Source organism: Monodon monoceros, unplaced genomic scaffold, assembly GCF_005190385.1.
Source record: "Monodon monoceros isolate NGI ecotype Baffin Bay Population unplaced genomic scaffold, NGI_Narwhal_1 Super_Scaffold_14, whole genome shotgun sequence".
In the NCBI taxonomy this organism is placed as follows: domain Eukaryota; kingdom Metazoa; phylum Chordata; class Mammalia; order Artiodactyla; family Monodontidae; genus Monodon; species Monodon monoceros.
Window position 1 is genome coordinate 52,577,420 of NW_021703770.1, and position 25,018 is coordinate 52,602,437.

Sequence of the window (25,018 nt, forward strand, 5' to 3'; positions counted from 1 at the left end):
CTCACATGTCTGGCACCCTATCCACTTGAGGTTTTGCCAACCCTTTCCCTAGCATACTGGGTAAAGACACTGTCTTAGCTCAGGCTGTGCAATATCGTAATTTATAAGAAATATACATATTTGGTCATTCAGATGACCAAATATATATGTTTCTCACATATATTTGGTCTTCACCCACTGTTCCTGACTCACAATGCCCAGAACCCTTGGAATTTCCTGAGCAGTAAGAGCAATGGAATAATATTTGGGCTCTCATCCTCAGTTCCTGAAAATGCTTCAGGAAAGATGACTTTTGGATCCTAGCAAAGGATGGGGGCTGGCTTCCAGGAGAACCAATTATGTGATTAGAGAGTTGAAACTTTCAGTCTCACCCTGTCCTCAGGGAGGGGAGAGGGCCTGGAGGTTGAACTGATCGCCAAGGGTCAAAATTTAATCATTTGTGCTTATGTAATGAAGCCACTATAAAAACCCAGAAGAATGGGGGTTCAGAGAGCTTCCAGGTTGGTGAACACGTGGAAACTGGGGAAAGTGTTGCACCTGGAGAGGGCATGGAAGCTCTGTGCCCTTTCCCCATGCCTTGCCCTATGTGTCTCTTCATCTGCTGATTCAGATCCTCTAATATCTTTGTAGAATAAATCAGTAATCTAGTGAGTGAAAGGGTTTTCCTGGGTTCTGTGAGCTGTTCTAGCAAATTAATCAAACCCGAGGAGGGGGTCATGGGAGCCTCCAGTTTGTAGCCGGTTAGTCAAGAAACACCTGGTTAGTCAGTAACTACCTGGACTTGCAGTGGGCATCCTGAGTTGGAGGGGTCTTGTGGGACTGAGCCCTTTACCTGTGGATGCTGATTCTAGCCCAGGTAGATAGTGTCAGAATTGAGTTGAATTCTCAGACACGCTGCTGGCACCTGAGAATTGCCTGCTGGTGTGGGGAAGCCTCCACCTTTACACATTGGAGTTGGGTCCAGAAACCCCTTTGCAAGCTGCTTTAACAAAATACCAGAGACTGGGTGGCTTAAACAACAGACATTTACTTCTCACGGTTCTGGAGGCTGGGAAATCCAAGCTCCAGAGGCCAACTGATTCAGTTCTTGGTGAGGACCCTCCTCCTGGTTTGCAGATGGCTGCCTTCTTGCTCTTGTGTCTCTTTCTCTTATTATAAGGACGCTAATCCCATCATGGGGCTTCACCATCATAACCTCTTCTAAACCTAATTACCTCCCAAATGCTGTGCCTCCTAATACCATCACATCGAGGGTTAGGCCTTCAACATAAGAATTTGGGGAGGACACAAACATTCAATCAAACACAGACGATGGTGTCCAACTGCCTAGATGGGAATGCAGTATCCACCGCTTACTTTGCCTTTTCTCTCTGTGCCTCAGTTTCCTCATCCCTAAAAATGGGGGTAATAATAGTATTGACCTCATAGACTTATTATGAGGATTAATGGAGTTCATGAAAGTAAAACCTAGAGCAGTGGCTGGCATATAGCAACTGCTGCATAAATGTTAAATATTATGATTTATTTAAGGAGGTAGGTTATACCCTGGGTTTGACCCTGTAGGGCCACAATCCAAAGGAGTTATAATAAAGGTAACTTTTGGGCAAATATCAGAGTGGTCTTTGGACAGTTCTGGAGACAGGAAATCCTCCCACATGCTTTATTTAACTTGAATGTCTTTTTCCTCTGTGCCATGACAGCAAGTATAACCCATGCCAGGTCAGGAAAAACACATAGGTAGACAGCTGGTCCTCAAGGAATGTATCTCAGGGAAGGTGTCCAACCTGGGGATTTTCGAGCTTTGTCTGAAAGCAACAAGATCCCTGTGTTAAATTGCATAATCACCAAAAAGAAATAGTACTTGTGGAGGGCATGGAAACACCACTCAGATCTCCTTTCAAAATGAAGCTGCAGCTGCAGGGAGCACAGTTGCCGGCCAGCCTCTTGCTGCCACTGCTTTGAATCCGCCGCACCTGGTAAGATCATGCCTCCCCCTGGGCTGCTCGTCTCCAAGGACCCGGCACAGCAGGGCTCCTGGAACTGGGTCATTCTGCCCGACACGGGGCTTCTCTACCGGGCAACCTCTGCTCAGGGCGCCATCAGCTTGAGCTGAGACTTTCTTAGAACTGCTCCAAAGTACTTCCTAGCCAGTCCTTCTGTCCTCACTCCTTCCTGACAGGTGTCAGACCTGGCGGGTGGCCTGCAGGCTCCCCTGCCTTCTCAAGCTCCCACCGCCTCTCCCTTCATAGGCATCTTCCCTAGTAAGTCACTTACAGAGCTGCTCTTGTCTCGGTGACCGCTTCTGGGAGGACTCAGACTGACAGAGCAGCTATTACTACCTCTCTGAACTTCTAGAAGATTTACCTGCCTACGAATGAAAGCGGGTGCTTATTTCTGTCTGTGCTGGCTGAACCTTCATAGAAATAGCATACCAAGTGAGAAAAGAAATGTCCATGAAGTAAGTGACGTGTCATATTGAAAGGGTTTTTCTCTACATTTCTCTACATTTTGATTGGCTCATTTTCTCATCAGATTTCAAATAAACCCAGATTCTTAGTCCGTATGCATGTTAATTCCTTATCATAAGATTATTGGTTCATTTCAAGTATGTAGAAAAGCAAATGTATAAGCCTTCCTAATGATTCAAAAAAAAGGAAAAAAGACAGATAGGTAACCACTGAGCTGTTGACTAATAGGGGCCTATTTGTATGTGAAATACTTAGAACTTCATAATAGCACAGAATTGAAAGATATTGAATGGGTAATTCCACCGTAGTTTAATCAACATGCTATTACAGTAAGTGCACCTATAAACTGCTGCTGTGCTCGTATGACAGTTTAAACGAGTGAAAAATTACCAGCAGAGGTGGAAATTATTATTTGTACCTGATAGCTATACAATTGTTTTCAGTAATGCTCTTTACATTAAATATTAATTCCAGCATCCTAGGCTTATAAGCCATGTATATTGTTTTCAGAAGAAATGTGAAAGAGTAGCTACAATGCTTTGCTTCCCCTGCACTGTAGACTTCTCTTGGCTTCAGCCTAAGCCTTGTTTGGCATTACTAACCTGTATTCATCCACCTCTTATTACAGGAAACTGGATATGCCCTGGCCAGTAGCCATCCAGCCATGTTACTGATCTGCTGTTATGTCCAGCAGTAACCTTTGCATTGTGTTCCTGACTGTATCAGTTTCTCCTGCTTATTCCTTTGGGGAAGTCATGTTCCTTGTACACAGAGTAGACACAGCTAAATGTGCAGTTGTTCAGCCTTTGGGTGTTCAATAAATAGGTTTGATTTCATAGTGCTTAGATTGTACTGTTATAAACACTTTAAGAATGATAGAGTTACCATTTTCTAGGGACAAGATACCTAACTGACAGTTTGAATTGATCTGTCACCAAATAATAGCTGTATGAATTGACAGAAACATATAATCTTAAGATGGTTAAAATATAAACGAGAGAACACAGGAAACAGAGCCACTGATGTTGGGGTGTGTGTGTGTGTGTGTGTGTGTGTGTGTGTGTGAGAATGAGGATCCTCTGGAGGGCAGTGTCGCCACTGATGTTGGTGTGTGTGTGTGTGTGAATGAGGATCCTCTGGAGGGCGGTGTAGATGCTTCCACTCATCTCCCAGCATCTCAACATTCCCAGTGTCTCATGTAGAACATTGACAAGGTATGGGGCAAGGAATTCTGCCTAAAGCAGTACTTTGCACATAGTAGACATTGAATTGAAGCTTGTTTGAATTATATTAACAGGAGATTATCTTCAATAAAAGCCAACTCCAGAAATAAAATTACCCACAGTACATAACTCAGGAAAGAGAACCACTGTCTGGTTCATTGATCTGAAACAATCAATTTAAAAGGCTAGTTTCTAGCCTTGAAACTAAAGGTAAATGTTTAATAAGAGCAAATATCAGATTGAACCGTATGAAACTACCACTTTTGTAGATTAAAAAAAGAGTGAATATCAGCAATTTCCTATGGTTTAACCTAACAGTATAAAACAGGTATTTATTTGGGTAGGGGTTACAATTTGGGTAGATGAGTTGAATTGAAATTTAATCATTCAAAACATTTTAAGAATATTGTAAGAATTCTATTTAAAGAAAATCCATAGAGAATCTTTTTGAAAGCAAAACACTTTTTTTAATAGGAGTAAAAAGCTTAAATTCAATCTATTTTTGTCGACTTCAACTTTTATATTCTATATTCTCATTAATGTGGAATCGCCCATGTATATAAAAGAAATCCTTTTCAAGGATTATCTTAAGATAATTTTTTTTTTTTTTTTTTTTTTTGCGGTACGCGGGCCTCTCACTGTCGTGGCGTCTCCCGTTGTGGAGCACAGGCTCCGGACACGCAGGCTCAGCGGCCATGGCTCACGGGCCCAGCCGCTCCGCGGCATGTGGGATCCTCCCGGACCGGGTCACGAACCCGCGTCCCCTGCATCGGCAGGCGGAATCTCAACCACTGCGCCACCAGGGAAGCCCAAGATAATTTTAAGTGTAATACAGAAAAAAAATGTATATTCTAAAACATATTGCATTAACTTCACAAATATATTTCAGTTATAGAAGATGACAAGCATGTCTTGAATTTAAAACAAGGTTATAAAGAAGACCATGAAAATGGCATTAGTGTGGGGTGTGAAGACCCCACTGGGTCACTGGAATCAGGTAGGGCTAGCAGAATGGCCAAGTGCTCTTAGAAAATCACCAAAGTCTCCACATTTGTAAAATGGGGCAGTAACATCAATAAATTTAAGTGACAAAATAATGTACATACAGCATCTGGCGTTGGGAATGCTCAATAAATATTAGCTATTATTAGAAAGAAGATGCAGTTTTTTAAAAAAGGATTGATTACATGTTTTCTTTTTTTAAGCCGAATCTGGAACTTGAGCAGCTTAAAAAGGAGTTAATTCGGTTACACCCATACCAGTTGGTCCCCTCTTTATAGCATAAGACAGTGGAGGCACCAGTCCTGCCAAAGGTGTAGCTGAAGTCTGCAAGCAGGTCCCACACAGGCTAAACATGAAATAAACCAAAATTTTAAAATATAACAACAAGCCCCAAATTCCCCCTTAGCCTAGAGCAGGGGAGCAGATTAACCCATTGACTTGCTAACAGCTCTCCTCTGCCTAGCTTGAGCAGCCGCCCCTGGAGGGCAGGGCACGTACCCCAGCGCCTGCAGTACCTGGGCAGTGATGGCTCCAGAGCTGCTTTCTCCCCACGAGGGGGCTCCCTCTCTCACTCCCAGGAAGCCTGCTGGGGCGGCTTGGTTGGGAACAATATGAACCTCTGTCTTTGGAAAAACAGGTAAGATGGCAACAGCGGTCACTCCTAGCCCACATTTAGGCCTGTTGCCAACATAAAAATGTCACCATAGTAATGTCACCATAATAATGTCTCCATAATGAAAGAGGAGAAGTAACAGAAATAAGAAAGTCTTTTTTAACCTTATTTTTTTAAAAAAAATCTAGAGAAAAAATCACCTCTTTTCCCCTTAACTGGCAAAGCAGAAAACACTAGATTTGTTTTCTCCCAACTGCCCTTGTGAAATAACTTTCATCACCATAAAGGTAGCTAGAAGTTCTTTACATTATTGAGACCTAAATGGATTTCAGGCCTCGGAGCAATAATATAATTAAGTCCACCAGAAAGTCTGGAATGACCCGACTTGGACATAAAAGTAAGAGTGAGAGATGCAATTGTGATTACAGTTTTCTTCTTGAGGGCAGCTGTGACGTTTGACCTGCAGCCTGTTAACCTGCAGATGGCCCGAATGACTCGGGGCTTCAACCCCATTAGCCTGGGCCCCACTGCCTCTGCACAGGGCAGGCCCCGCCTGACGAGTTGCTCCCCAGGGCTCAGGGACTGACCAGCTGACGGCCCACAGCAGCCCAAGCAGAAGCTGGCTGAAACATCCATGAGCCCTTTCCAGACAGTCTGACTACCTTGCTTTGGCCATTGCTGAGTAGCAGGCAGGTGCTTCATGGGATGTAAAGGGTCGGCAAGGACCTTGCCATTCTGGAGGCCAGGAAGAAAGAGACCGGCAGGCCCCGGGCAGGAGACAGGGTCTGGGGCCATGGTCATCTGCAGCTCCCTGCATCTCCTCCTCTGTGCACAGCGTGCACACGAGTCCACGTGTAGACACACACAGACCCAGACACAAAGCTACACACACACACACACACACACACACACACACTCTCACAGACACACAGAAAGACACACACTGACCCACACAGGACATCAACCCAGGCAGACACAGACACGGAGATAAACACACACGCAGGACACATACACACTCACACATTCACAGAGATACACACTCACACATTCACAGTCACACAGAGACATGAAGATATACACAAATACACTTACACATTCGCAGACACGCAGAGACATTCACACACAGACCCACATAGGACATCAACCCACACAGACACAGACACGAAGATATACACACACACACACACACAGATTCACAGATACTCACAGACACACAGAGAGACACACACAGACCCATACAGGACATCAGCCCACACAGACACGAAGATATACACACAGGACACATATACACTCACACATTCACAGACACACAGAGAGACATTCACATACACACCCACATAGGACATCAACGCACACACACAGAACCACATAGGACATCAACCCACACAGACACGAAGATACACACACACATACACAGATTCACAGATACTCACAGACACACAGAGAGACACTCACGCACAGACCCACACAGGACGTAAGCCCACATAGTCACACACACACACACACACACACAGGTTACAAGAGGGGATTTGATGTGTGCCCTCTGGTCTTCTGTCATCTGCTGCCTGAAGGGCCATCCCAGAAGGGCACTTCCAGGTTCACAGAAGGCTTTGTGTCCGGAGAAAACTGCGTGGATTTAAGACCAGACTCGTGGCTCCCGGGAGAACATGTTGGCTGCAATCAAAAGTGCCAAACCTACACAGAAAGAAGGCCATCCAGGGATGTTCACGACGCTTCACAGAGCTACACTCCACAGCTTGCTCACATCCAGAAGTCCAGCTAATCCCACAGAATTGTTTTCAGGGGATTTGGAACTTATTATTTAATAATGTTATTGCTGCCGTTCCAGAGTTCACAGATGGGTCTGCGAGCCTTGGTGAATACAGGAGAATGAGCCCAGACACTGGAACCTCTTCAGTTCTGCAGAGATAGGCCAACATCTTGTAAAAAAAAAAAAGAAAAGAAAAGAAAATTCATGTGAATGATTTATTTAATAGCTGAATTTTTGAGAAATTGTTTTCCACACGAGGAACTGAATGCATTACCAGGTCTAATGAGCTGAGGGAGAGCGGGCAGAAGAAATCTGCAGAAGTTCTTCAGATCTGCTTTCTGTGCTGCCCCCTGCCAACCCTCAGCCACTGCCGACCGCCACTGCTTAACGCCAGTTTGTCCCAAAACCCTTCAAGAATTTACTTTAGGGCTTCCCTGGTGGCGCAGTGGTTGAGAGTCCGCCTGCCGATGCAGGGGACACGGGTTCGTGACCCGGTCCGGGAAGATCCCACGTGCCGTGGAGCGGCTGGGCCCGTGAGCCGTGGCCGCTGAGCCTGCGCATCCGGAGTCTGTGCTCCTCAACGGGAGAGGCTGCAACAGTGAGAGGCCCGCGTACTGAAAAAAAAAAAAAAAAAAGGAATTTACTTTAAGCAAGGTTTCATGCTAGTTGTTGGAAACAGATGCCAGACTGAGTCGTGATGCACGGGGGAGGAGCGAGCACAAGCAACTCAGACGACACAGCGGGGCACCTGGCATGGCTGGGTGGGTATCAGCAGGCTTCCCGGGAGTGGGACGGAGCTGCTGACGGCAGGGTGAGGAGAAACAGGCCAGGTGGAAAGGGGAGGAAGCTTGATCCAAAAGCAGAGGGCGTAGCTTGTGCACAGGTATGGAGAGGAAGGTGCGTCTTCTTGTGGAGAACTGCTACGAGTGGGGAGCTGCTCTGCAGGGCACCTGTGCTGAAATGGGGGCAAGATGGGGAGACTCCGCTAGAGAGGGCCACGTGCTTCCTGTACAGGGGTTTGAATCTTATCCTGAAGGCTGTGGGAACCTCCCAAGAGCATATGTCTCCACATCGCCACTGCTGCCCGCAAGCTGTTACCTCCTGAGCTCTCTTGTAAACCTCCTGCTGCCCCTCCACCTATCCCCCTTCCTTGAGTCTCCAGACATCCTGGTCATTCACCCTTTATTAAAAGCTTGAGCTGCCTGCTCACAGCTTTCCTCTCCTGGATGACATGTGTGACGATTACATACGTGGCCGCACGATGCAGTGACCTCCACCCCTCCCCCGCCTCTGCCCTCTCCTCCTGCGGCTGAGCCTTGGCCCTGCCATCTCCCAGGATTTCTCTGTTTCTGGAATTCCATCTCTGGGATTCCCTTCCTGCTCAGCACCTCCTGTTCTTCCAGCTCTTTCTCTCTTTTGCTCCCACCACACTTGTGTTCAGACCTCATTAAGATCTCTGGTTTCTCTCCATTTGCTCTCCCATCTTTTGGTCCCCTCCAGCCTTCACTCATTTCCTAAGCCAGCCAAGATCCACGACACTCTCTCCAAATGCAGTTTTACCAAAACCTCCCACTTTCTCCCACACCTCTTCGTTGTCCCCCAAGGAAAAGCCAGCGGCTGCTCCCACGCATCCCAGCTCCAGCTCTCAGCCCCCCACCCCGTCTCCAGTCACCATCATGAGAGGATTAAGGTTTCCAACCTCAGCAGAGCCTTCCCTGCTGCCTGTCTTTGGGAGTCCCGTTCAGTTTTCTCTCCCGTTACCCCTAACAGTGATGTCAAACCTTCCGCCCTCCAGGGTCCCCTCCCCCACTCCCCACGGAGAAACGTGTCTGCTTCTGAGGAAGGAATTACAGCAGAAACCTCCAAAAAGAGACATCGTCAAGTGCCCGAGCCCCACGCCTAATCATGTGCCTACGCCCAGGCCACCTCTGTTCTCGTCGTTCCAGTTATAGGGGACTGATGCCCCTCCTTCTGTGAAAAGTGAATTCCACCTGAGCCCAGGACCCCGCTCTGGGCAGCCTCAGTAAAGACCTTGTCCGCTTATTGTCCATCCTCTCCTGGATCTTAAACCTCTCCAGGCCACTGGCTCTTTCCTGTCAGCATCTCAATGTACTAGAGTCCCATTCATTTGAAGAAAAAACAAACAAAGACCGTCTAACTTCCTCCAGGAAATGCAGTCTTCTTTCCATCATGGCCAAGCTTCTTTAAAAAGTCGATTACGATCCCTGCCTCCAATTTCTCACCTCCTAGTAACCGTTCACTCCTCAACCCACAGCAATGCCACTTCCTTTCCTGCTAAAGTTTCTGCTACTTCCCGGTGACCCGCTGGTCCTGATGGGCTTGGTGTCCACCTCCTTTGATGCTGTGAGCCTGTCCTTCCTTGAGAGTCTCTTGTCTCTTGTGTTCTCCAACCACTACCCTCACTCCTGTTCTACCCCTGTCCATTCCTGTTCAGTGTCCCTGAGCGCAGGTGGGAAGAAACGCTTAAGCATGTTAGGGGACTGAGAAAAAGCAAAGTGGGCACAGGAGAAGGGGCAGGATGAAGAGGGGGATGAAGTTGGTACAGGTAGAGGCATGGCTTCAAGCAGGAAAAGCAACACTTGAACCACCTGTGAGGCCGAGGAAAGGAGGTGAAGAGGCAAAGTGTGAGAGAGGTCCTGCCTGTAGGCCTCAATTTGCTCTAAAATGTAGGAGGTTAGAGTATCTGCTGTTTACTAAAAACACTAATTCAAAAAGATACATGAAGCCCAGTATTCATAGCAGCATTATTTACAATAGCCGAGATATGGCAGCAAACCTAACGGACCATCAAGAGATGAATGGATAGCGAAGATGTGGTACATAGATACGACGGAATATACTCAGCCATAAAAAAAGAATGAGATTTTGCCATTCGCAGCAACATGGATGGACTTGGGGGGCATTATGCTAAGTGAAGTAAATCAGACAGAGAAAGACAAATACTGTATGATATCATTTATATGTAGAATCTAAAAAATACAACAAACTAGTGAATATAACCGAAAAAAAAGAGCAGACTCAGATATGGAGATCAAACTAGTGATTACCAGTGGGGAGGGGGAAGGGGCAATATACAGGTGGAGGAGTGGGAGGTACAAACTGTTGGGTGTAAGATAGGCTCAAGGGGCTTCCCTGGTGGTGCAGTGGTTGAGATGCAGGGGATGCGGGTTCGTGCCCCAGTCCAGGAAGATCCCACATGCCGCGGAGCGGCTGGGCCCGTGAGCCATGGCCACTGAGCCTGTGTGTCCGGAGCCTGTGCTCCGCAACGGGAGAGGCCGCAGCAGTGAGAGGCCCGTGTACCGCAAAAAAAAAAAAAAGAAGGAAAAAAGAGTTAGGCTCAAGGATGTATTATAGAGCATGGGGAATATAGACAATATTTTGTAATAACTGTAAATGGAGTGTAACCTTTAAAAATTATATAAAATTGTTTTTAAAACTTTTTAAACCATGTAGTATTGGCAGAAAAAAGAGTATCTGCTATATGGGTTTGCAGGAGTTGAACCTTGAAGAGAGAGGTGAAGATAGAGGATAATCCTGGGTGTAGATGGAGCGTGTGCTGACCAAGGACAGATGAAGGGCCTGTCGAGGAGAAGCACAGGTGGGATCTATGCTGAGGCTGGACCCACCCAGCAGGGTCTCTGGTGGTTTCCGTCAGCACTTGGCTGCCCCAGCGAGGGAGTAAAAAGCAGCCAGGGAGGATCCCACCAGGGTTTGGTTCTTCTGGGCCAGTGAAGCAAAAGGCTAGAAAGGCCAGGGATTCAAGGATGCTGATGAAAGACGTGTCCAGGGCATCAACTAGTGAACCCAACCGTAGGGAAGGGGTAGACAGCGGCAAGCTGGTAACCTGGGGGAAATCGGAAGAAGCAAGAGACCGGCTGTCTCTGGGGGTGGAAGAGCAGGTGCGGTGGTAGTAAGGCAGTGTGAGCTAGAGAGCAGGGGAGTGTGAGGCTGGGGGAGAGAAATAACAAATTGTGGCCCAAATCCAGGTTTGTGTTCTTGTCTTTGATTTGTATTGTGGAAGTTTCAAATATACATAGAAGTAGAGCAAATGGTCTAACGAATCCCTCAATACCCATCTCACAGCCTCAACAAGTACTAACATTTTGCCCATCTTATATCACTTTTGGGGATGGGGGAGAGGGAGGCTGTAGTATATTAAAGCAAATCCCAGTTTCCATGTTATTTCACCTATAAATACTTCAGTAGGTATAATTCAGGTTTTTAACCTGAGAAAAGTTCACTGAAATAAGAGTTTGGATAAAGGATAATGATAATAATAATTATCATTCACTGAGTGTTTAGTATATGTCAGGTATTTTACATAAGTTATTTAATTCTTCCAAAACCCTGTGAGGTCAGTATTATTATCATTCGCATTTTATACATGAGGAATGAAGCTGCACAAAGCTACGAGATTTGCCTAAAATCACTCAGCTAGTAAATGGAGTTTCAGGGGATTAAACCTCAGTCTCTCTGACTGCAGTGTCTTTCCCTCAAGTTCAGCCAGCACTCTGCTGAATGTTTTGGGGGCTAAGGGGCCAGAAATTAGGATAGTGGGTGCTTTCAGTAGATCTCCTAGGATTGTAATTCCAGGCAAGGTAAAAATAATGGCTATAATTTATGTGCCAAAATATTCAATGACTGTTAGGCGAGAGAGGTGCTGATGGAAAGGCTGGTGATGGCTAAAATAGGAAGAGGGAGAGAGAACTGCACAGCCGAGCCTCAGAAACCCAGGAGTTTTTGCATGAGGGTGAAGAGGGATGGTCTCCTAGGGGGCAGGTCAAAAGCCAGCATCCTCTCCTGACATCAGTGGGGGGTGACAGGAGAAGTAACCCCAATGGAAAAGAGGAGTAACTTCAGAGGAGAGCCCACGTACAGTACAGGGGAGAGGGTGCGGGATCATCGACAATGGGATGCGGGGCCCAGGGTGCAGAGTGACAACAGCCGAGAGAGAGAAGTCGGTGGTGGGAGGGGCCCAAGAGGAGCAGAGTGGCAAGTGGGGGACAGAGGGACAGGACTGGATGCCGTCTTTTCAGGCAAAGTGAGATGGACATCAAAGCAATTGCCTAGTTCCACGTACTCAACGTGCAGTCCATGGACCAGTGCCGGTCTGCGCTCCGTTACCAGCCCGCAGTGAGCTAGGTACGGAAATCGAGAGGAAGCAGCAGTTTAGAAATGTACATAGAAATTTAACGTGGCCACATCTTCCACAGCCCATTTTTTCCCTTGTATTTTATGAAAGTATTGATCCATGACAGATTAGGAATTTCTTAAAAATGATCCTTCCCCACAGGTCGTCTCAGAAGTACTGGCCTGTGTTGCCTTACCTATTATGGTGTGTTTGCTCTCATTTTTCCATCTTGTTTAATCAAGGCCACTGGACACTTTAGTGCTCTGGAGGCAGCTTCTCTAATCTTCCCTATAGTCTTGAAGGAAACAACAGCTGAAATGAAATTGGAGGAGGTAACACTGACCACTTTTGCTACAAGATCCCTTTAGAAAGAAAATGAAGTTTTTGTGCTTAATCACGTTTAACAGTTACTGAATCCAGTTTTCCAAACTCTCAGGAAAAGCTTTCCCAGAATTCCAAGATTGGGGATGTCACTGTGGCCTTTCTAGGGAAAGAGACTTTATTTTCAGACTTTATTCCTTGTTTGAAGGTTACCACAAGTTTTAAAAGTAATTGAACTCGGTCTAGACGGCAGATTTTGGTAGTTGCTAAGGAACTGGATCGGTGCTAATCTAAGAAATGTATTCTTCATTTTTATTTCCGTTTATTACTACCATGCTTTAATTGCAGATAAATGTCTTTTATGGCTCTCTTGGGTGTAAAACACTTCTCTATTAGCTGGTGGGTTAGCCAGGGGAGACCGTATTTGTATGCACCCTGCAAGCAGATGGCATTCAGGCATGAAGTGTTATCAAAAGAAGAAAAATGCTTCTTGTGGCGTGAACAATAGCCGGGCTTCTCGGCGCAGGCCACGGCCGAGCGCTCGGGGCCACACCGGCAGCGCCCACCCATGCGGGAGACCCCGGGCCCGGGGCCGTGTCCCCTGCTGCTGCACACCCCCGCAACTGCCTCTTTATGTCACAGGTGATGTCCTTCTGCAACCTGCTGCCACAGTCACCAGGCAATCAGTTCTTCCGATAAAAGATCGGTTGTCAAACCCCAGAAACTCATTTTCCACATGGCAACCAGAGTGAGCTTTTTGAAAAGCACATCTGATAGCATCACCCCAAGCTGACCTGACCTCTCCCAACCCCACCCCACTTGAAACAATTCAGTGCTTCCCAGGGCCTTTAAGATAAGGGCCTTACACAACTTCACAGGCCCTACCTGTGCAAGGGCCACCCCGCTCGGTCTTGTCATTCCTTTGACGGCAGCCTGGCCTGCACTCTCGCACTGCCCAGGCCGGGGCTCGTCCACGGCCTCAGCGAGGCAACACCAGTGCCCCTTCGAGCCCCCCCTGAGCCGGGAGTTCTCCCCTTAGCCAGGAGCACCGAATCCATCCACTCCTTCCTGGCATTTGTCACGTCTGTAAGTTTACATTTATTTGTGTGTATCCAATGAAAGTCTGGTTCTCCAACAGACTAGAGCTATGGAGGGCAGAGACTCTGCCGAATTTTCTTGAGACTGTATTTCCAGACACTAAAGGAGCTCTGAGCACACAGCTACTACTGCAGGAGTGAGGGTTGAAAGCAGAAAGTTTTTCAAAATTAAATCCAAACGGGCACTCAAGGCTTTGGCAACTTGTGGACCGTCCTCAAGAGCCATGATGTCATGAGCTGTATCCTTGCCAAGGCTCCAATGTGAAGCTCTAGCGAGGGACCCAGCAGCTGCTCTTCCCCGCGCCAGCGTTACCACCTCTTACTCTTGTGAAGTTTGTGTCTTTATGAAAAATAACACCACCAGCACAAGCCACCCGACCCTACCCCCGCAAAAAAAGAAAAGTAGGGCTTCCCTGGTGGCACAGTGGTTGAGAGTCCGCCTGCCGATGCGGGGGACACGGGTTCGTGCCCCGGTCCGGGAGGATCCCACATGCCGCGGAGCGGCTGGGCCTGTGAGCCATGGCCGCTGAGCCTGCGCGTCCGGAGCCTGTGTTCCGCAACGGGAGAGGCCACAACAGTGAGAGGCCCGCGTACCGCAAAAAAAAAAAAAGAAAAGTAGCAACTGCTGGTGTTGGTGCTGAATAGGAAGAGCAAGTGAGGTAACCTAACACTTGCCTCTTTCCTGTGGGGTTATGTGCTATGGGCGTGTTCATGAACTTGAAGGTTAATAATAGCTAACATCCACAGAACCCTTACTGTAGTGAGGCTGTGTGCTTGTGCTTGCATACGTTTTCTCATTTAACCTTCTCAACAGATCTATTTTTATCTTCCTCTTTCTAATAAAGAAACAGAGACTCTGAGACGTTAAGTAATTTACCCAAGGTCACACAGCTAGTAATGGCAGAGTGGATTTGAAGCCACATGATCTAACTCATTCCAAAGTCTGTGCTCTTCACCATTACCATTACTGCCTCTCCCAGAGAGGCCCAGGACACCTCTTTAGGAGATATGTAGGGAGTCTGTCCTCAAAGACTAAATGCTATCTGTTCATCGAGCAACAGATGTCTCTTAGTCTATTACTTTGGGTTTGAATTACGGTTTAACTAAAAATAGCTAAACAGCCTACCTTTAGCTTCTTCCCTTCCCATTACATTTTCCATTTTGACCCTTCTCTAAAATACAGATTGATCATCTATCTCTCCGCCAGTTTCATGAAGGTTCAATGGCTTCCCTCTGCTTACAAGAATACGACAAGCCACTTAGCCTGGCACATGAGGCCCCATGAACTGGCCCAGGCTCTGTGTTCTCATCTCCCATCCTTCAAATAGGACTCCTAAGTGGATTACAAGACAAGGACTTGCCTAATTCCTTGCCTGAAATGTGATTCTCCCTTCTTGAAATCCTATTCATCCATCGAAGCCACGTCAACCTGAGGGGCAAATCACGTATAGAGTAACAATGAATATTACTATTTTTAAAAAATAATTCTAAATGTTATTAAATCCCATATTATTCAACTAAGTCTGAGAGAAAAGATTAATTGAAAAAGGTCTCAACCTTTTGTAAACACGTGATTCGTAAGGTTTTCAACAGTAGATTCAAATTCAGTTTCAAATTAGGAGAGAATGTGTAGTATCACCTCCAGTGTTTTTTTTTTTCCAGCCTCAACAACTCTAAATCTACCAGAAGGCCTTTGTAGCGATTCTCTCAAAGTGTAACAAATTCTATTTTGTATATCATCTATTTGTGTTTAATTATAAGGATTTGAATTTACAGCACCAATGAATCAGTAATTAGATAGTACTGTGCCAAAAGAAATTAAAGATAAAAACAAAAACACAACTCAGCACAAGCCCATATCATCCGGTAATGTTTCACGTAGCAGGATAAAAATACTTCCTGAGAAATACAAGTTAATTGAATCATTAGCAATGTATTCCTTTGATTTGTTGTTGTTGTTAATAAACTCCAATGCCAATGGGAAACTTAAAGGTAATCCAAATTCAGAAACACTCTGATTATACTAATGTTTATTCCCCTTTCTACTCTTTTTTTTTTTTTTTTTTTTGCTGTACGTGGTGCCTCTCACTGTTGCGGCCTCTCCCGTTGCGGAGCACAGGCTCCGGACACGCAGGCTCAGTGGCCATGGCTCACGAGCCCAGCCGCTCCGCGGCATGTGGGATCTTCCCAGACCGGGGCGCGAACCCATGTCCCCCGCATCAGCAGGCGGACTCTCAACCACTGCGCCACCAGGGAACCCCTCCCCTTTCTACTCTTCATCAGAAATCTGCTCTATGACAGGCAATAATTATTTTGAAACCTCAGCTTTTGGAAATGTGAAATAAAAATGCATATTTTGTAATGATATGTGCTCTATTGATCTCCATATTTAAAGAACACACAAATTAGCTTTTAAGTTAATTATCGGTGAGTCTAAAACAAAATGTGCATGTTAGATGGGAAAAATCAAAAAAGCTACAGAGCAGATTGAGGAAGGAAAAGTGAAGGTCCCTGAAACCAAGAGAGGAAAACCATGACTGCATAGCAGGTCCCATTAGGGATCGGGGCAGGTGGCAAGGGGACCTTCTCCCTACAGAGTCATGCCATTTCCCTGTGCCAGGCTCATGGGCCTCTTTCCCAGGTTCTTACACCTTTTGTTAACAAAAGAGAAGGAGAAGACTGACAGTGGGAAAGAGAAGTCAGCGGCTCCTGTAATTCAGTCTTTGAAGAGATGGCAGTGCAGCCTGTTCAGGTGCGCCCCCCGCCAGCCTGGAGTGATCCTGACAGCTGGGCTCTGGGCCGGCAGCCGGTCAGAGGAGCCCCACCACCTACAGAACAGTCTCTGTAGCAAGCCTTTCTCCTTCAAGGCCCCCAAGTAACTCAGTCCCCCTGTGACCATGACTACATGGGAAGGTTGAGCCATAAAACACTCCAAGCTACCTTAAGGTGCTTTAAGTTCTTTCCCTGGCTGTTTCAGGAGCCCTCATTTCTGGGGGCGGGGGGGAAATGGCATCACTTTTACTCCCAAGTACAAGGATAAATTGTGGATACTGTAAAATCCTTTCATGGTATGCCAAATGAGTGACTAGTTTCTTCCCTAAGTGTATGAAGCTGTCTTGAAAACTTCTGTGCAATAAATTTCATTGTGTGCTCCCAAGCTCGCTTTCTAGAAGTATTTTTCTCTGAAACAAGTAATTTGTCTTTTGATGGATCAGTTGGCCAAGAGAGAGCATAAGGTACTTTGAGAAGAACTATAGAAGAAAATTTCAAAGATTCCCATCTTTGGTACCTTAGATTGAAAGAGTATGCTTTGCTTAGTAATTCAGCACCTTGGTGAACATCAGAGAGCCAAACTGTAATCATTCTTGTAACTTCATGTTGAAATTAATCCAACCCACCTAAACTGGGAACCATTTGATTTTCTCCAATTCAGGAATCTTCTTTTCCCATTGTTGTTGTGAAGCAATGCCATAAAGTTTCTCTAAGGGTTCATTGCTTTTACAAATTGTACAGCACACCTGTGAATGAAAGCCACATTTGTCAAAGTGTCAATTCCTTTGTCGATATGCCTCATTAATCCTCTGGCGCTTCTTCAGCTGTTCCCTTATTCGAAATGTTCATCTCTCAGGATCATGGTACAATTTATCTGATGTCAAGGTACCGCATACATTTTGGCCTCTCGATATTAACTTCTTTACTGAAATCAACTTCAGCTGGCTCCAGCTCACCGTGATCATTATCCCATGAACCTTTATTCGGGGTTAACTGGCCAAGATTAATGATCCAGAGTAACCTCTTCTTCTCAGTGGTTCTTCACTTTAACCACATGGTAACTACCCCCTGACCTAGCCTTTCTTTAGTAGAGTGTTGTGAAGCAGAGCACTGGAGTTTATACACCCCTAACTGCGTTTTCCTCCACTCTCTCCATCTCGGTAAATGGCTCTAGTTAATGCTCAAGCCAAAGACCTGGGTGCCTGCCCTTCTTCTCACCCCGCACACCAAGTACAGCAGCCGGTCCTGCCAGACCACCTGCTACTGCCCCTAACCTAGTCCCTGCCACTGTTTCCTCTTGTCTGGACTCCTAGCGATCATGTCCTAACTGGCCTCCCTGCTTCTATTCTGCCTTCCCTAAAATCCACTCTCCGTGTAGCAGCTTGGGTCATGAACTTAAAAATATTAATCATTTTATGTCACTAGACCTGATTCAAGCCTTCTAGGGACTTCCTGTTGCACCTGGAATAAAATCGAAACACCTTCCATGGCCACACGACCCCACAAGACCAGCTTGGCACCACTCTCTCCTTCTCACACCAGTGGGTCTCTCTTGAGATATCCGGTGCTGATTCCTGCTGCCTCGCCTTCACACAGCCGTCTCTGCTGCTTGGGGTCCATTTCCCCTTCCCCTCCTCCCTTCACACTTCACCTCAGACATCACCTTCTCGGAGAACCTTTCCTGACCCCAATAAGTGCAGCTGCCCACAGCCGTCGTCATGTCAAAATGTCTGTGCCCTACATAGCACTTGTCACTATCAGAAATTATTCTGTTCCTTTTTGGTCGTTTACTGATCATTGTGTCTCTTCCCACCAGCCTTGTGTGTTGTTTACCGTGCATCACCTATGCCTAGAAGCGCCTAGCCCAGTACTGTACTCTCAGTAAATACCTGTTAGATGAATGACCAGTGAATGAAACCATCACTTCCTAATACTGTAGGATTTTTTTAATAAATCAGATTTTTTTAATTTAATTTAATTTTTTTTTGCCACGCCGTGCAGCATGTGGGATCTTAGTTCCCTGACCAGGGATTGCACCTGTGCCCCTTGCGGTGGAAGCGCAGAGTCTTAACCACAGGACCGCCATGGAAGTCCCCTGATACTACATGATTTTGACTTATGGAGTTCGGCTTCCTTACCTGTACAATAAAACTAACAAAACACTGGGTTTTCATTGGGACAAGCTAAAGGAGTAAATGTGTATGGTAGCATGTGGTCCTTGGCATGGTAGGTGCAGAATGAGCACAGTTAACAATGCCCCTCCCTGTTTTCCAGGAAATCCTCAGAGGAACTGGACATGGACAAGGTGACAGCAGCGATGGTACTAACCAGCTTGTCCACCAGCCCTTTGGTTCGGAGCCCTCCTGTGCGGCAGAACGGTGAGGCTGGGGTATGGGGCACAGGGAGGACACTCTGACCCCGAGAGCAGAGCTTCTCTTTGAGGGGTCTCATTCCTGCCACACGCAGTGAACAATTAACGCTCACCCGTCAGCAGGAAGTGAGGAGAAATGGGGAAGAAGTGGACCCCAGAGCTATCAGCCTTCTCTCCGTCATCCCAAAGACCCCACTGCATCTCATTCATGCATCCATCCTTTCACTACACATTTATTGATCCCCATCACCTTTCCAGAACACGTCTTTGAGAACTTGTGTTCCTTTTTCCCCCAGGTAAATGGAGACTGGTCTAATGAAGTTACTTCCCCAGATTTTTTTTTCTGTTTGGTTGGAGAGGGAGTTGGATCAAAGAGCTCTGAAGATTAAATATTTTGAAAAAGCATTATCCTAGGCTTCTTAATCTGTTCTTTCATTCAGTATATATTTATTAGGTACCATAATAGATGGTTTGAATACATCACTGAAACAGTGTCCATACTCCCAGGTAGTGTACAGTCTCTTTGCGGGGGGGGGGGCGGGAAAGACTATCACAGCTGTATTAATGGCTAGCATTTATTGAACACTTACTATGTGCCAAGTACTAAGTTTGCTTTATCTCATGTAATTCTCACAACAATTCTATGAGATGTTATCACTGTTTTACAGATGAGTGAACTGAGGCACTTGGGGATTAATTAACTTTTAAAGAGCAGAGCTGAAATTCTATTCTATCTTCCTGATTCCAGATCTCCTTTGTCATGATATAATATTGACTTGCATAATTCAATATGATAAATCAGGAGGGCAGTAGGAGATGAAGTTGGAGAGCCTGGCAGGAAATCAGAGGGCCATGTATGCCTGGTTATGAGTTTGGACATTAATCTGAGGCTATAGGAGAGCTATTAAATGATTTAGGCACTAGAAAGTTATAACTGGATTTACAGGGCAAAACAAAAAATAAACAAGAAAAACACATGTGGGTGTCCTGAATCTTGGTGGTCACAGTGTGGATACATATAGGGCGTAACTGAGAAATGTGAAAAAGGCAGAATCAACAGGAGTTGGTGATGGACAGAGAGGATGAAGGAGGGGGAGTGATAAGGGTGACTTCTGTGAAGTTGCTGTGCTTCCCGCAAGGAAGCCCATTCCCTGAGACGGGGAACAAAGGCAGAAGAAGACACCTATTAGTGAATGTTTGGAGCAAGAAGTGGGGTTGCTGAAGAAGATCCAGCTTGAAGCACGCTTAGTGCGGAGTGCCTGAGGGTCATTCATTCAAGAGACAGCATCTGATGGGGATCTGGGCGCAGCCGGGGAGAGAGGTCTGGGCTGATGTGGAATTGGAAGGCAACATTTTGAAGCCATGAGCACAGATGAAATGACCCTGAGAGGGTTGTAGAGAAGTGGAGGGCGAAGAGAAGGTGGCTAAGAGGGAAGTGGTGAGCCTTCTCATCATGGAAGGAAAAGAACCCAGGGAGAGGCGGAGGGAGGGGTAACTGGAGAAGCAGAGATTAGGAGGGTGTGACTTCCTGAAAGTCAAGGGAAAAGCTTGTTTCAGGGAGCGACCTCTGATGCTTCAGAAGGTCAAGCATGAGAAGGACTCAGTTCTGCCTCACAAAGAATTTGGTGGCTTTGGCAAGAGCATTCACAGTGGATGGCCCATGGCAGAAGCCATATTGCACTCCAGTGAATGTAATGTACTGAGACCACTGGATGGAACTTAACAGTCAGGGAAGACCTTCTCTCAAAAGCCAGCCTAGTCAATGATGAGCTAGAGCTAGGGTTCACCCATAATCTGGTTGTAAGCAGGAGGTGTTAAAATAAATTTGTGGAACATCCACTGAATCCTCACCAAAACTTACTCCAATCCATCTGTAAGTGGGAAGAATGATCAAGATACTGGGAATTCAGATGAATACCAGAAATCAGGAGGGCCCACCATCATGATTCACCTCAAGCTGGGGTGATGGCACCTCCTCACACAGAGTAGACACCGTGCTCTTGAGATGAGCATGATTTCTCCTGATGTGCCTCTCAGCGTGGCAAAGCTGCTAAAGAAAGATGATAGGAAAAGCGAAAGTGAAGTCATCCCCAAAACCTATTCTAGGAAAAAGGAATTACAGAATTTCACGGAATCCTCAGGGGAAAACAGTAATTTTTGATGTAATCGTTCTTTTTACCATTGAATATTTTTAATTTGAGAACATTTTTAATATTTCTTTGTATTGAAATGTTAGAATCAAAATAAACCTTTTCCTTCTTCAATACAAACTTTTCTTAGCATAGTTATAAAGAAAGTGTTCGTTATGACTTAAAAAATAACTATCCAAATAGTAATCCCAGATTTCTGATATCTCTCATTTATTCTGCAAAGGGGAGGAAATTCTTAAAAAGGGGAAGCACTTTATGATAATGAAGGCTTTTTTTTTTTAGAAATAAAAATTATCTCCAGAATGATTGTATATCAGTGAATTTTTGGAAACTGTTGTGATCCTTTACTGTGCTGGAAAAGGATCATTTTGTTAGGATGTGGGTCGGCAAAGAGGGTGAGATTCAGCAAAATGCCTGTCTGCATTTTTAGCAAACACATGTTTAAGAGGAGACACTGCTCCCTGAAAAATATTATGAATTGGTTCTGACTTTTTTCTGAAGAATTTTCTGAAAAATATATTTCTAGATTCCATTGTCCTTCTGATTAAATAGTGTTTGTTTTTTAAATATTTATTTGGCTGCGTCGGGTCTTAGTTGTGGCACTTGGGATCTTCAGTTCGGCACGCGGGATATTTCGTTGCAGCGCATGGGCGCAGTAGTTGTGGCACGTGGGCTCTCTAGTTGTGGTGCGCGGGCTTCAGAGCACGTGGGCTCAGTAGTTGCAGCGTGCGGGCTAGTTGCCCCGTGGCACGTGGGATCTTAGTTCCCCAACCAGGGATTGAATCCAAGTCCCTTGCATTGGAAGGCGGATTCTCAAACACTGGACCACCAGGGAGGTCCCTATCTAAAGGAAATGTCATTCACGGGTAAACAAACAAATTAACTTTTGGCATTGGCATGAAGCAGTGTAACCACACTGTAACAATTGTTGGTTCTCAAAATAATTTCAGTTCCTCATAGTTAACATGATTACAGATCTTGCACTATGAACTTGTTTTATTTACAAGTGCATGCTGTGATATATTTATAAGCCTCCTGGGCCTGCCACGTGAGTTTGTCACACCAGGTAGTATTACCTAAGGCCTTACACTGGGCTCCTCTTGAATTCATGTTGTATTGAATGGAGCTTTCTTATTTATCAGAGGCAACTTGGGTCCAGGGAGTATATCAGTCTCTGTGTAGACTACAGGGACTGAGATGCTGATTTGGTTTTGTTGCTGCTGTCAAGGTGTGAGCCTGCATAAATGACCATGTAATTCTGTTAGAGCCTGGCTTTAAGGAGATGGTCAACTTACTTCTGCTATTCTACTTAAAACTTCATTCATCTAACTGAAATTTTTGCTTGACATAAGTTGTGGAATATTCTGGAAGCCTATAATTAGGTGAAGGTAGTTGAGAAATTTTTCCATGAATGCTAGTCTGCTATTTGTCTTCTCTTCATTACTAATTACACAGATGTTAACAGCATTTTTTTAATGAGTCATTTTGGGATTTTTTTTCCTCCTTGGAGTTAAAATATAGTTTTAATATATTCAAAATGTGCATTAATATGGAGAAGAAATTATCCAAAAAGAAAGTCAAATTTATACAAATGCTAATTAAGATTGGGCATTTTGAAAAGTAAAGCACATCTTCTGTGATTAAAATAGCCCCCTGAAGACATTCAAACTGAGCAAAGATCTCTCTATATTAGCAAGCATTTCATCATGTTTTCCCCCACAAGTGGAAAGGTAAAATTCAACACCAATCTTATCAGTAATTATTACCAATAAACTTCTTTTACGATATCAGCTTTGCCAGAGAGAAGGGAGGATGCTCACAACACGGGGCCTGCATGCCCTGAAGGAGAAAGAAGGCCAACTGGTATGCCAGGGTTTGGGGCCCTGGCCCGTCCAAGTTATATACTAATCATGGTGAAATGGCAAATCACTTCAATTCCTGGTGACTCAGGGTCCTTGTCTGTAAAAGGGGCATGATAATCCTTACCCTGAAAGATATTGTGAGCATGCAGGAGATTGTGTGAATAAGCTTTGTAAGATGTAAAACACACACCAAATGTAAGGAACGATTATTTCTTATAAAAAGCAGGATGGTAAATGGCTTTAGGTAACTAATCAGAAATTCGTTCTCTTAGGTTCTTAAATCTTAGACTAACTCTTTCTAAAAATGTATTCCAAGAATCACAGTCCTGTAAGAAATTCCTTTTAAAGTGTTAAAATGTGGAGGTGTGGCCTGTGGGGAAATACCGCAAATGACTTCTCCCTTAGGGATACAGTCCATAAACGCCGGTCTTCCCAAACTTACGGAACCAGAACATCTTTTTTTCCCTCGTTTTTATGTAATCTCCACTCTCATCCGAAAGAACTAGTGTTGCACAAAGCAACACCCATCAGAAAACTCTTAGAGAAACCTGTTATCGTGTGGCTAAAATAAATGTTTATAAACTATAATGGGGCTTTTTTTTTTTTTTTTGGAAGTATAAATAGAGTAAAACATACATGCGCAGCTGTTGCAAATTGCCAAGTGGGCTGCAGGTGCCTTCACCGTCATGGAATCCGGGCCCCCGTTTCCCCTCTTACCCATGCCTGGGCTCCCCGGGGTCCGGGACTGGGTACTGACGCTGTGCTTGTGTGAACGGACAGAGGGCCTCAGCGGATCGTGGAAGGAGGGAGGCGGCGTGCCTTCCAGCACGAGCAGCAGCGGCTACTGGAGCTGGAGCGCCCCCAGCGACCAGTCCAACCCGTCCACGCCGTCGCCGCCGCTGTCCGCCGACAGCTTCAAGCCCTTCCGCAGCCCCGCGGCCCCGGACGATGGCATCGACGAGGCGGAGGCCAGCAACCTTCTCTTTGACGAGCCCATTCCCAGGAAACGAAAGGTTGGTTTCGGGTTTCAGTTGCGGGACGGTGCTTTCCCTCCGCCCTCTAAGGGCGGGTTTGATCCTGGGGTGGTGATTTTTGGTACTTCTCCAACCCACGCCCCTTCCTCTCTTCCCCTCTAATGTTCTTGAAGTTTCAAAATAAATTAAGGGTCGTGGCTAAAGACAAATAGAAACGACTAAAATATTAATATGTTTCTTCCAAGGACGCATTCCCCCCATCCCATCCCCACGCTCTCCCCTGGTTGTAAGTTGCTGCACTGGTTAAGAGTTAACATCAGATAACCTGGGACTTACCAGTATTTGGAAGTCAGAAAATTGGACTTCAGGCTTGGTTTGGTAATTAACTCACTCTCTTCCTGGCACTTAACTTCTTCATCTGTAAAATAAAATTAATATGTTTTTCTCTTTTCCGCTTCACTGAGCCCTGAAGCATTGTTGGAAAGAATATTTTGCATCTTATTTTTATAAAACCAGGTGTGAAATATACATGAAAGCTAACATATAAACGTATGTAGTATATAAGTAATATACCCCAAATTATACATTTATTAAATTAGAAGTGAAAAAGGAGGTATAATTAATTGATTTAATAAATTAATTGATTACACTTTTATTTAATCCTCACAGCAGTCCTGTACGGTAAGTATTATTTTCCTGTCTTGGGAGGAGGAGATTGAGGACCAGGGAGATTATACGTTTAAGTCTCTCCTGTTCTGCAGGTTAGGAAGGGCCAGAGCCGCCATTCAAACCAGGTCTGCCTGAAGCGAAAACTCATATTCTTTTCATTCTCTTCACATACATTTAAATCATTATGTTCACTCACGCTTTTAAAAAGCATTTCTGTTTCATTGAATAAAGAAATTCTACTGCTCTATCTAGGAAACATTTTAACATTATTTTTTAAATCTCCATGTAAATATGAAGCTGTTATTATATATTAGTCTTTTAATTTGCAATTGGCAGCTTCATTATTAATGACTATTCACCAATAAAGATCCAAAGAAAACCCTGAGGACTGCAGTGCAACCTTTTTTTCCCCCAGTTCATTTCAAAGAGAAAAACAAAGAGATGGCACTGATCCAACACCGTCCCTCCCTGCGTCTCTCTTAGCATCACGCAGCGTGTGTAGCAGGCGCGGTGGTGTAGGCACCAGTCTCTCTGCCCAGAGAACAGGGCATTAATGTAGTCTGCTATCCTTCC

At 45.3% G+C, this 25,018-nt stretch overlaps 1 protein-coding gene across 1 annotated transcript in view; it reads left to right on the top strand.

The window, feature by feature from the left end:
- The window catches only part of ZNF704 (zinc finger protein 704), a 205,479-nt gene that overhangs the window by 149,688 nt on the left and 30,773 nt on the right, over positions 1-25,018 (top strand). Inside the window, exons 3-4 of the mRNA XM_029222667.1 lie at positions 18,694-18,797; positions 23,583-23,815. Of these exons, the coding sequence (XP_029078500.1) occupies positions 18,694-18,797; positions 23,583-23,815 (337 nt within the window). The remainder of the gene's footprint in view (positions 1-18,693; positions 18,798-23,582; positions 23,816-25,018) is intronic.